Source organism: Mya arenaria, chromosome 14 (genome assembly GCF_026914265.1).
Source record: "Mya arenaria isolate MELC-2E11 chromosome 14, ASM2691426v1".
Taxonomy (NCBI): domain Eukaryota; kingdom Metazoa; phylum Mollusca; class Bivalvia; order Myida; family Myidae; genus Mya; species Mya arenaria.
In genome coordinates, this window is record NC_069135.1 from 7,886,757 (window position 1) to 7,900,599 (window position 13,843).

Sequence of the window (13,843 nt, forward strand, 5' to 3'; positions counted from 1 at the left end):
ATATATATCCTGGCCACTAGAGAACACTGTTGTACAAGCTAGGACTAAGACATAGGCTTTAGAAGAGTTTGGGTTTAGAAAATAATGGTGTGGTTATATTTTCTCGCCCTGTTGGCCACGGGGTGGGGACACACTGTGAAGGGCGTTAACAATGGTCTCAGGACGAGGCGAGAAGGTTTGTTATTGCTCTATGTAATCTTATATAATACTTAGTGTTCATTTTTGGTATCCTAAACTTTTAAATTGGCAGGCCGGACGAAGCCGGGCACCGACTTATCATGAATACCTGTGATCTAAAGTGCTAATTTTGTTAGGGTTTAGGCGAAACGCGAGAATGCCTTTATATTATCCTAACCTCTCTTAATATTGAATGGTAATATGTTGATTTTGTTATTTGCTATTACTTTTTTGGTTGTCAGAGGTGATCCAGTTGATTAAATGTGAATCTTTCCGACAATCCTATTGGCGGAGACATGAGCCGTTTCACTAACCATACCTTAACGGACTATTTTGATCTCACATCGGTGTAAAACTGAATCCAGTATTATGTGTTGGTAGGCTTCGTGAATAAATAACAACGTTCCAGTAGCTGATGTTTCTAAGTTTAAATTTTATATATAATAAGATACCAATGATTGAATAACATGTATAGCATGTTAAGTAAAACTTTATTATAAAACATTCTAACGACGATCGAATAACTGTCTGTGTTCGACGCCATCTAATCCCCTGATATATTTTGTTTCAAGAAACCTTTTATACAAATTAATAGCTGAACCTTGATTTTCTCACTGGCAGTTAGCTGTGGAGCCTCACTGACCGGAAGTGGTGAAATCGTGCTGCCCACCGTGGAAATGAATGGCACCCTGTTCTACAAGTTAGTGTCCTTTATGTGTCTATATAACGAGTTTAACGTTGCAATTCTCTTGAAAACGTGTACCTGGGGAAGATCCATTTAAAATCGATCGCAATAGTAGATTCGGACAATTATGTATTTTGACAAAATTGGTATTAAAGCGAAAAGTGTTAATCTATTGTTTTTAATTCAGCAGTTTATTGTACACTCGTAGCAGTTTTTTGAGGGTTTTTTTTCTTTTAAATTATGACTTTACTTTAACCTTGTCACGAACGCTACGTCGGCGCATGTGTGCACCGTTTCAGTGCGGAAGAAAGCTGTGAGTGGACAGTGTCCGTGGCCGCTGACCAGCACGTTGTCATCCACTCGCTCTACTTTGACCTCGAGCTTAGTGACAATTGCGAGTAAGAAGAAAACTCAATAATTCGTTTTAATAGAATGTACGATAACAAGCTGTAGATTGAGCGAATCAAACGAGTAATTATAATTCATTCTCGTCTACATAGCAATGCTGAACAAACATGAAACGTTAGCAAGGGTCCAAAACATAACAATGGACATTATATAAGTATGCACTATTCATAAACAATGTCAGTTGAATATATATAGAATAGTGTCACTGTGATTTTGTAACACGAAAGGTATTCATTGGAACACGATTAATGACATACTTTTGCAAATGTTTGAAGATGGGACTATCTGGAGATCTCGGAAGTGGCGGGCAGTTCCCGGTTCTGCGCCTGGGATCCGTTGGTGTACGTGTCTACCGGGCACCAGCTCACATTGCGCTTTCGGTCCGATTATTCATACGAATCTAAGGGCTTCCACCTCGTCGTCACGGCACTTGACGGTAGGTCTAACGTCGCGCGCACGAACGTGGCAGTGCAAAATGCTACTACCGCAATTATGATACTTAATTAATGTACATGTATATCATATTTCTTCAAAAATAGGGAAATTATATATCAAAACATTACCCCTTGAGTCATATTTTGACTCTGAGCAAATGTTATAAAAAACAGAAATCAAAAAATGTCAAAATGTAAAATGACATGCAAGTTCTCTTATCTATAAAGTCGTTATATATCCCAGGGATGCACATTTAAATTGGAAATTAATTAAAACACTGCGTCAATGTGCGCTGAGAAAAAAATGTTGCGTCAAAAAATGACTTATATGCCAAGGATAAGTTGTAGAGTTACGCGAGATGCACGTGGTAACATGACATTAAATGATTGTCAGTCGCCAAAATCAGGACGACATTGGAATGATCACAACGACGTTTTTATACTCATAAAACCGTGTCGGTAAAAGCATACACTGTTTTTAAAAGTAATGATAACACATTGATTTTGCAGATTTTGCTGATGACACGTTCTGCAATTCGACTATTTCTATTAAGCCGGGTGAAAAAGGGAGCCTGTATAACAAGAAAGACAGCGGAGAAAACTGCTACTATCATCTCCAGGTTCTCTCATGAATGCTTCTTCACATTGTACCATTATTTTAATGATTATTCAATAACATGTAGATGAACAAACTCCCCCCAAAATAATTAAGACCTGAACGTTTAACTGTGCGGGTTGCTACTGTTGCTACTGTTTGAAAATAAAATTATCATTTCAAGTACTTGAAACATTGAATGAGCGCTGTTTGAAGTTTGCCCTAATCCTTCAAGAGAATTTCAAATGGAGTGCATCATATATAACAAAATAGTATTGACCTTTTAGGCGGATATGGCTGTATATATGGCAGTAGCGGCTTGCCCGTGCCATAAAACAGAAACATGCTTATTAAAAAAGCTCGTTGATATAAAAGAAGAATTGTCACATATTTCATGTTCTTATTCAATGACATCAGCACGCTCCCATGACGTTAACATTCCAGGCAGAAGACGGTTACGTTGTTGAGTTGAAGGTACGCATGGTAACGTTCGGGGCCCATGAGTGTAACGAGGAGCGGCTCTTGATCCGGGACGGCGTGAGCTCGCGTACGTAAAGAGAAAACTACGTCATTATTTTAATTTGTTAACTTGTACATGTAATTACCTCATATGAGTATGTTGTGTTCATGGCAGAATATGTCCGTCGTCCATAATCATCAATTACAACCAAGAAATCTTTTTCCTCCAACACTTCATGCTTGGTAGGCTTCTTCCAGATTCTTTCAAAATGTATAAAGAAGTTGCAGGCCTTTTACATTTTTTACATATTATCGACCAAGGCAATGCCCAGAGGTTTAATATTGAAAGTAGCGTCATCTAGTGATCCTCCATCAAATTACTTCAACTTGTGCCCTTGGGTCAGTAATAGCATCGTAGATATAACACTATAGGAATTACAATGTATCATCGTATTGCTTGTGTAAAACCTCAGGGCCCAGAGGTTTGACATTTGGCATGCACCACCGTCTAGCGGACCTCTTCACTGTGCGGTCCGGTTATGGGGGTCAAAAGTCCAGCCCGTATGTCAATTGTTTCACATAGACGTATTAAAGGAAATCATTTCTGTTCATGCTACACTATTGTAACTTGGACTAGGTTTGTTAAGTATTGCAAAACCAATTAACTGATTACCTTGATAGACCTACTCTGTTATTTTTGAAGACCTACTCTGTTATTTTTGAAGACCTACTCCGTTATTTTTGAAGACCTACTCCGTTATTTTTGAAGACCTACTCTGTTATTTTTGAAGCTACAGTAATGTCATTTGGACCATAGTACTAATACTGTACCTGGGTGACCTTAACTCTGACGTACTGTTTTTTTTAAATACAGTCATGGACAGCAACGAAAGTCGGACCCTATATACAATTTTGAAAACATGTTTCAGTATAATGCTTTCCTTTTGACCGTGAGCGATTGGCATACTTTCTTATTTTTTTACACAACAACTACGAAACTTGCATAATGTACAGAGTGTTGCAAGCAATCTTAGTATTGTCCTTGGATCATCTTGATTATGTCATTTTGACCTACTTTAATTTTAATGATACAGCAATAAACGACAACGAAACTTGTACCATATGTACAGTCTTGCAAACGAATTTAAATTTTGTCTTTGGGTGATATATCATGACCTTTTGTTCTTATTTTCGAAAAACAATAACGAAATTTGGATCATTTTTGTTGCTACGGTATTGGAACTTCGACGATTTATGCAGTTTTGAAAACAAATACTAGTATTGTCCTTAGTTGATCTATGCACTGTTTCCCTGCAGTGTCATGGTATTATTGACCAACACCTTTTGACATAACTTCTTATTTTGAAGCTACAGTCATAAACAAGCTGGTAAGTGGCTGCCAACTGTTATCTGGCTACAAACTGTTAAGTGGCAGCCATACATAGGGTGGGTGCGGAAGGGCGAGCTAGGATGAATATAAAGTGGCTGCCAACTGTAAACTGGCTGCCAATTGTTAACTGGCTGCTAACTTTAAACTTGCTACAAGTAGTTAACTGGCTACAAACTGTTAAGTGACAGCCATACATAAGGTATAACCATAGTACCTCTATTCACCAGGTCACCGCTAAGCAACATAAAATGGATGTCAAGGTCCGTGTATATACCGTCTTTTCGTTTTTCGTTTTTACAATTGAAAGAAAAGAACGAAAAAGGATCATACATATCCTTTTTCGTTTTTCTAATGATTGAAGAGAAAATCAAAATTGATAGTTTTTTGCTTTTCCGTTTTTTTAAATTATAAACACGAAATACAAAACAAGGAAACTATTTATTTATACTGTTTTCTGTTGTTGTTTTTTCGTTTTACACAGTGTACAACGAAAAACGAAAACCAAGCTATCCTGTATATACCGTGTTTCGTTTTTTTATGATTAAAAGAGAAAAACGAAAAAGGTACATTCAAATCATTTTTCGTTTTTCTTATGACTGAACAGAAAACCAAAATCGATAGGCTTTTTCTTTTCAATGAATTCAATTTTTCTAACGGAAATCAAGACAAGAAATTGATTCATTTATACCGTTTTTCGATTTTTGTTTTACAAAGCGCAAAACGAAAAACGAGTGGCGCTGCGATTTCCTGTTTTCACATGTACTTGATGACGTCACCATATATGTTTACGCCTACTAAACTACACAAGGGGCGATATTTCCAGATGCCTTTCAAGAATCCAACCTATTTTTATCAAATATATTGTAATATTTTGTACCTGCAGCATGATTTAATAATTTACCGAGCATTGGAATACACGCCTTGTTACAATTCGGCTTACATGTAATCCTGTCAGCATGCCAAAGTGAAAGTAGGTCTGGAGTTTTATACGTTAGACAGTGACCTAACATAGTTACTGACATGTTAAGTAGGATACATATTTTTAACAATAGTTCTTAGAGACTACATTTCAGTTTGTTGTTTTATTTATTGCACATGTGTTGTATTACATATTGATGTCAATAACAGTGGCGGTTCAGGAATTCAAAACTGAGGCGTTTTTCTTGGTTGTTGTTGTTTTTGTTGTTGTTGTTTGTTTTTTTTTTGTTTGTTTTTTTTGGGGGGAGGCACGATTGGGTTTGAGGGTTGTCCTCCCACCAACTTGGGAATTTTTGTTTAGCTGATTGATTTATTAACACACGTTCCTCCCAATGTATCAATATTCAAATGGCATCAAATGTAAGCAGGAAGGGTTGGGAGATGTAGGTGAAACGATCTATTTTCAGTCTAAAATGGTGCATTGTTGAGTGTTTGAGTATTATTTATTTAACAATATTTTTTTGGGGAAAAAACGTACACACCTTTACTCGACTTGCCGCCCCGCCTCACAAGTTGGTCACCTAATCAAGTAAAGTGCCCCCCCACCAAAAAAAAAGACCGCCTCAGTTATGAATTCATGGACCGCCACTGTTATTGAAATCAATATGTAATACTAATTAACAATAGTTCTTAGAGACTACATTTCAGAGTGTTGTTTTAGTTTATTGCACATGTGTTGTATTACATATTGATGTCAATATCAGTGGCGGTCCAGGAATTCATAACTGAGGCGGGGTTGGGGGTGGGGCGATTGGGTTTGAGGGTTGTCTTCCCACCGTCTTGGGAATTTTGTTTCGCTGATTGATTGCCATGACACATTCTAAACAGTTTGTACTTTTCAAACCTTCATTAAAGAATACTTTATATCTTATAAACACGCGTTCCTCCAAATGTATCAATATTTAAATGGCATCAAATGAAAGCAGGGAGGGGTGGGGGCAGGGGTGGAGGTGAAAACGATCTTTTTACAGTCTAAAATGGAGCATTGTTCAGTATTTGGGTATTATTTATTTAACAATATTTTGAAACAAAAACGTACACACCTTTACTTTTCTTACCGCCACGCCTCACAAGTTGGCCGCCAAGTCAAGTAAAGTGCCCCCCTCCCCAACCCCGCTTCAGCTCGGTACATTATTAAATCATGCTGCAGGTACAAAATATAACAATATATTTGATAAAAATACAACAAGTCGCATAGTTTATTCCATCAAAACGCAACCATCATTAATAAATGGAGATTCAGTCGTGATGTTTACAAAAGTTTGTACATTGATCAAGATACTTAAAGTTGGTTTATCAAGTGTCAAACATGTCCGCATTAAATGACGGGAAACCGACATCTCTTTCTTTCAAGAATAATAAATACTTACGGATTAAGTATTGTTAAGACTCTTAAGATGTGTTCATAACATAGTTATAATAAATGTACTAACTTAATATTCGAAGTGGTCTTGTGGAGTCCTTTAAGTACTTAATTCCGAGTGGCTGCAGATAGAGAACCAGCGGGGGGGGGGGGGGGGGGTCGAAATGAATGCAAGTACTGTCACGGTTCCTACATATTGAACTTCCATGTTTCATAATACAAACAGATTGCACTGTATCGCCGTTTCAATTAATACATAGATGCACATTCAACCTTTCTCCAGACGCTCAGTCCGTGTGGGAGATCTGTAGCGAACACGCCGAGAGCGCCAAAAACGAGCTGCGACGGGGCCGGAACCTGTTCATCGAATATGCAAATACAGCCGGAAGTGAGGGAGAGCGCTTCCAACTGGACTACGTGGCGGTGCTGGACAACTTCACCCCGCCTCCCCCCACTCCCACCATCGCATCACCTGTCGGTGGCGATAACGGTATAAGAAGTTCCTTCTAAAAGTAGTAAAGACAATCGAAAATATGTACTTTTGACGTCCCGTTTACGTATTTTTTACGGGAAAACGTCTTATTAGACTTTAAACGGTAGAGGAAATATGTACGTATCGATACTGTAAATCATAACAAAAACAATATTTGTAATATATACTGTAACTTTTAGAGCTATTGTTCATTCTTATGCGTACAATTGTGTGTCATGTGTTCTCTTGAGTTGTCATTTTTTTCAACACAGACTGCAGCGGTCAGTTCATGGACTCTGACGGGGTGTTTGAGTTCACGTATACAGCTCCAGAGTTTCAGGACAACAAGTTCTGTGTGCTCACCTACAGGGCCACTAACAGATATGACCACAAGTAAGCAGCCACATCAGGCTTAGTCTCATCACGAACTTATGTAAATCGAAACAATACGGTAACTCTTTTGTTGATTTTATCTGTTATGTGTTGATGATGCCTACGCGTGTTTCTCTGCGGTCCGCTGAGATCACGGTTTGGACTTTAGTCTTGTTTCAAAAACGAGATACCTCCGGCACCGGATTTTCAAACTCAAATCATTTTTGAAAAAAAAAATCTTATTATTCCGAACTTCAAATTATGATTATATACCAAAAATGTGAAAAAAATATTGAAAAATGTCTTTTTATAAATATGTACTTTGTATTGTATAAGAGACTAACTATAGTAAACAAATCTTATATTTTCCCTGAAAAAGAGTCTCAGACTTTGGTACATAATTTTATAAAAATAGAACACATTTTTTTTATGGGAACAAGGAAATTACAACCTATAATGCACCAGTCAATTGTTATCACGCCCCCCCCCCCCCCCCAGGTCCGGGGAATAGCGGGGACTTTGACTAATGCCAGCAAAGCCCGGGCAAAATCCCCGTCTTGCGGGGACGAATTGCTGGTAAAATCTCCGCCAAATGCCGCCGCACCCCAGGGACCCTAGGTAAGGCCCACCCTCGTCTATTTTTGACGCAAAGACAAAACCGCCTCATTCACCCGGCACTGCAGGGCCACCTGGAAGGTAAAACACGGCCCATTTCCCCGACCATCCTCGGTACACCACCGGGCCGTGGTTACAATTGACTGCTGCATCAAAAGATGAGGATCTATATCAATTTTCGGACAAAAGTTACAAGACTTATATAAGGTACATGTACACCACCAAGTTTGAAGTGTAAATGTTAAGTATCACGTTTGGCAGGTCCATTCTTCCTTGACCAAATAAACCTACAACAAACATCTTGGATCATCTTGATATAATAATCTGGAATAACACCTAAAAGATGTAATGCTAAATATTAAAAAAAGCCGAGTTTAACACAGTTGATTAACCTTTGAATGACAACTTTTGAGTTTCACTGAGATTAACAACTTTTTGATATTAATTCAAGAGGTTTGATCAAAGATCTTTGTATGGAACAGTATAACAGAAGACATAGCCTTAAACCTTACAATGGCTCACCCACTCAAAATCAAAGCGTTGATCTGTTCTCTTACGCCATTTCCCGAGAAACAGTCCATTTTACTTGTTATAATTAACTTTTAATCCACTGAGCTTTTGATACAAGTCGACATCTTTAAAGAAATTAACAACTGATATATCATCTTTGATAACACCAGTATTGTGCAAATGCAGTCATTTTAACCATTTCCAGTCGGTACTAAAGTACCTCAAATAGTTTAGTTATTTTAAACATTACTAATAAATAGTTGAAAAACAAGGACATACAGTAACGAGGACAAACGACATATCTTGTCAATGAAAAGTGACCAGAAATGAAATTATTTACTACAACTGACGACTTTTGGTCAGAATATAATGCACGAATAATATAGATAAACTTGGGAGAAAATCTTGAAGCGAAAAGAGGTGTGTGAAGTTGGCGCGTAGCTCGTAGATCGTACATCAACATAAAAATATATAAATTGGTCGACCTGGATCGTAGATCAACAATGCATTGTTGACCAAGATCATAAATCGTAGATCGACAATAAAACGGAAATATGAATCGGTTGAGCTGGGTCATAGATGGTAGCTCGACAAACGAAAATACATACAATATTGTCGACCTGGATCGTAGATCGACAACCTGTTATACATAAAACTATTGTTGAACTAGATCGTAGATCGACAAACTGTTATACATAAACATTGGCTGACCTGGATCGTAGATCGTAGATCGACAATGCATTGTTGGCATAGATCATAATTTTTTTAGATCGACAATAAAACGGAAATATGAATCGATTGAGCTGGGTGACTCATTTATCGTAGCTCGACAAACTAAAATAATTAAAATATTGTCGACCTGGATCGTAGATCGTAGATCGACAACCTGTTATACATCAAAATATTGTTGATCTGGATCGTAGATCGTAGATCGGTAAACTGTTATACATAGAAATCAGTTGACCTGGATCGTGGGTCGTAGATCGACAAAGTAAAACAGCATAAAAAATATTGTTGACCTGGATCGTAGATCGACAATGCATTGTCGACCTAGATCATAAATCGTCGATCGACAATAAAAGTAAAACAACATCAAAATATTGTTGACCTGGATCGTAGATCGTAGATCGACAATGCATTGTCGACCTAGATCATAAATCGTCGATCGACAATAAAAGTAAAACAACATCAAAATATTGTTGACCTGGATCGTAGATCGTAGATCGACAACCTGTTATATATAGAAATCGGTTGAGCTGGATCGTAGATCGACAAAGTAAAACAGCATCAAAAATATTGTTCACCTGGATTGTAGATCGTCGATCGACAATAAAAGTAAAACAACATAAAAATAGTGTTGACCTGGATCGTAGATATTTCTGAATAAAGGAACTTTATAATAAATAGTTCGGCCAAAAATAGATCAAGTTTGGCTCAAACTAATAATATAAGGTTAAATAGTAGACATACGAGTCGTAATAATAATAGAAAACACTTTCCTGGTAGTGATAAGCAAATGTATTGGTCTATAATTGTGAACATTAGTTGAGTTATTTTTATCTGTATACAGATGATATGATATATGATAATGTTTTACTATCAGACATGTATTCTCTGGTGAAAGATTCATTAAAAATTAAAAGCAAAACATACCAATTCACATCAAAGAAACCAGATAAAGCCCTGAACCAGATGACTTATCAGACTCCATTTCCTTATTCTAATTAATGTCTTGGGCATGTCAACTGGACCAATAAAGTGCATGATTCAGAACGATAGTTTCGAAAAAAACCTCCATTTCTTTCCTCAAAACAAACAGAAATCCAAAGCATTTTTAAAAAAATACCTTATAATATACTGGGCAGTTTCCGAACTATTTTTAAGTCTTTTCCACTCATTTTTCTCAAAATTGATTTAATTTTGCATGTATTTGAAATATTTAATCCAACAATTAAATAAGTTTGATTCTTTTTTGTTATTTATAATGGTTATATTGTACAAAATATATATATATTATTAAGTCATTTTTTCGACAATTTCTTAGTCAACATGTGTTGTACCAACAACATTTTTCCATGTTTTTAACGCATTACGTTGTGAAAAAAATGAAGCAAAGTTCTGCCACCACGTTGTCACAACGTAACGAATGTGGAGTTTTTTGTTAAAATAATGACAACGTTACTTTGGCAACCAAAACACAACTTTAATACAACATTTTTTTTCAATATTATTATGCATGGTTGTCTCAACGTCGTGGTTACGTTGTAAGAAGGTTGTAAATTTGTTGCCAAAATAACGTTATGACAACGTTAAGGTTACGGCAACATTCATAACGTTATGTTTACATCCGTACTTGATTTTCTGAACGATAAAAATAGAGTTCATTTTGCATGAATAGGTCGACCTTTCGTGAACTTTGTAGGCGGAGTTTGGCAAGAAAGCAACGCTCTGATTGGGCGCTGGTGAATCACCGCGTAGTGATCTTATTACAATCTAATTTATTGCTTAATACAGCAGGGCACATGTTCTGTTGAATGCCGGCTTCTTTAAATGTTTCTTTTGATGTTTAACGAAGAATTTAAATGAAAGACATTATTTTCAAGGAATATCATTTGAAAAATGCTTGATTTTGCATTTGATAACAAAAAGAAACGCATTGAACAAAAAATAAAAAAAAATAAAAAAAATGACGCGGTTTTTATTACGGTCCGTCTGCAACAACTGTCAAGACAAACATGGCTGATGATTCTGAGTTCGGCGATTTCTTTCTAGGACAAATGTATGATCCATTATCGGATTCAGACAATGAATATCTTTCTACGATAGAATTAGGCGATATATTCGTCTACATTTAAATACATGGAATGATTGGAGACATGTGTGTCATGTATTTTCACGAGTTCGAACAAACGTCTTAATATTGACAATTCGAGAAAACTAGCACATCACAACACTTCAATATCTTTGCAAAAGTTAAAAGACAACACAAAAATGAAATTATGACGTTATAATTACCTGGAACTGGAAGTTATCCATTAAATTACCATGACCATATTTTTTGCCCACTCACATGGGCCATGCATGTGTAAAACAGGAGTTAAAATGTATCGAAAGTTCTCTTAATTAAAATGAACATATTACAACAAAACTCATTATTACCTCCACATATTTTACAGAAACTACCAAATGATTAAAAAAAGTCTTTGATTTTATACTTATTTCTGCAAATTACTTATGGACAATTTATTATGCGGAGGATAAGAAGAACGCCAAGCTAAAACAACAAAGGCGACAAGTGCTCTTACCATTTACATTCGCTCTACACGTTTTGATCTCTCGTGTTGTAATCAAAGACTTGTTCTCAAAAACTATTAGGTTGAAATAATAAACAAATAAAAAAGGGAAAATGTTAATATAAGTATTGATTGTTATTTTTTTGTGCGTTCATGCCGTATGAACGCTCGGCCGCGATTTTGCATATTTTTCAAAAACCGCTAGCGTGGTTTATGGATATGCAAAATCGCGGCCGAGCGTTTATACTGCATGAACGCACAAAAATAATAATCAATCCTTAACATGCAACATTGTTAGCGTTAACATTAATAAAATGTTATCATACGGTATGTGTCTGCAAATAAATGGAGAACGCATTCTTTCAAACTTTTAAAAAGTGTTTCTTTCTTTCTAATGGTGATATAGAAAACATGTTGAAAATTGATTTTCGCGAACAAAAATAATACAGAAAAAACATATTACGGACTCTATTTTGGTGCTATTGCAGTTGTCAAAACTCTACCTTTGTTTAGTAAACTATTTGCAAATCAAATCAATCAACATGATATGATATTACAAAGCAATAACATTTTTTTCTTTCATTTTGTATGAGATAGAAATTTAACAATGAAACTTCTGCATACGGTATAGTCATCTATATGGAAAATTCAAACATTTGTTGGCCTTGATTGTTTTTTTAAAATGAAATTCTGTGACAAACAATGTTAATTATAATTACAGGGAATATCGTGTTGATACCATATTTAATTTAAGTAAATGTTTACAACAGGAACCTCTTGCTGTGGTGTCATATGACCTGAACTACTTTTACTGAAATTTGACTTTAATTATTTTTTTTTCAGATTGATCAAAATGGTCATTCCTACCAACGATCTAGCATAAAATAATTATGCATTACCGTAGTTTAATAATGTCAGAAAATCTAGAATGGTATACAAACATTTTTAAACTTCATTTAAGCACAGTTATTTTATGTTAGATCGTTGGTCAGCTGAGAGTTCCAGTGGGCTTACATTCTAATGCATTAATAGTTCGTTCAGGGTTACACTGGGCTTAAATACTAAGGCATTGACAATAGGCAGAGTGTTACTGGGCTTAAAAACTAAGGCATTGAAAATTAACAAAGTGTTACTGGGCTTAAATACCAAGATATTGAAACTTAGCAGAGTGCCACTAGGCTTAAATACTAAGGCATTGAAAATTAGCAGAGTGCCACTGGGCTTAAATACTAAGGCATTGAAAATTAGCAGAGTGCCACCGGGCTTAAATACTAAAGCATTGAAATAAGCAGTGTGCCAGTGGGCTTAAAAACTAAGGCATTGAAAATCAGCAGAGTGCTACTGGGCTTAAACACTAAGGCATTGAAATTTAGCAGTGTGTTACTGGGCTTAAATACTAAGGCATTGAAAATAAGCAGAGTGCCACCGGGCTTAAACACTAAGGCATTGAAAATAAGCAGAGTGCCACTGGGCTTAAATACTAAGGCATTGAAATAAGCAGAGTGCAACTGGGCTTAAGTACTAAGGCATTGAAATAACCAGAGTGCAAATGGGCATAAATACTAAGGCATTGAAAATTAGCAGAGTGCCACTGGGCTTAAATACTAAGGCATTGAAAATTAGCAGAGTGCCACTGGGCTTAAATACTAAGGCATTGAAATAAGCAGTGTGCAACTGGGCTTAAAAACTAAGGCATTGAAAATAAGCAAAGTGCCACTGGGATTAAATACTAAGGCATTGAAATTTAGCAGTGTGTTACTCGGCTTAAATACTAAGGCATTGAAAATTAGCAGAGTGCCACTGGGCTTAAATACTAAGGCATTGAAAATTAGCAGTGTGTTACTGGGCTTAAATACTAAGGCATTGAAAATAAGCAGAGTGTCACAGGGCTTAAATACTAAGGGATTGAAAATAAGCAGAGTGCCACTGGGCTTAAATACTAAGGCATTGAAAATTAGCCGAGTGCAACTGGGCTTAAATACTAAGGCATTGAAAATTAGCAGTATGTTACTGGGCTTAAAGACTAAGGCATTGAAAATAAGCAGAGTGCCACTGGTCTTAAATACTAAGGCATTGAAAATTAGCATGCTGT

General features: G+C 36.3%; 1 protein-coding gene across 1 annotated transcript in view; it reads left to right on the top strand.

Moving 5' to 3' along the window:
* LOC128216514 (uncharacterized) overlaps window positions 1–13,843 on the top strand; it is a 106,540-nt gene continuing 92,697 nt past the window's right edge. The window contains exons 1-8 of the mRNA XM_052923099.1: window positions 1–175; window positions 799–877; window positions 1,162–1,260; window positions 1,546–1,706; window positions 2,215–2,324; window positions 2,744–2,846; window positions 6,773–6,979; window positions 7,234–7,354. Coding sequence (XP_052779059.1) covers window positions 85–175; window positions 799–877; window positions 1,162–1,260; window positions 1,546–1,706; window positions 2,215–2,324; window positions 2,744–2,846; window positions 6,773–6,979; window positions 7,234–7,354 — 971 coding nt within the window. The 5' untranslated portion in view covers window positions 1–84. The remainder of the gene's footprint in view (window positions 176–798; window positions 878–1,161; window positions 1,261–1,545; window positions 1,707–2,214; window positions 2,325–2,743; window positions 2,847–6,772; window positions 6,980–7,233; window positions 7,355–13,843) is intronic.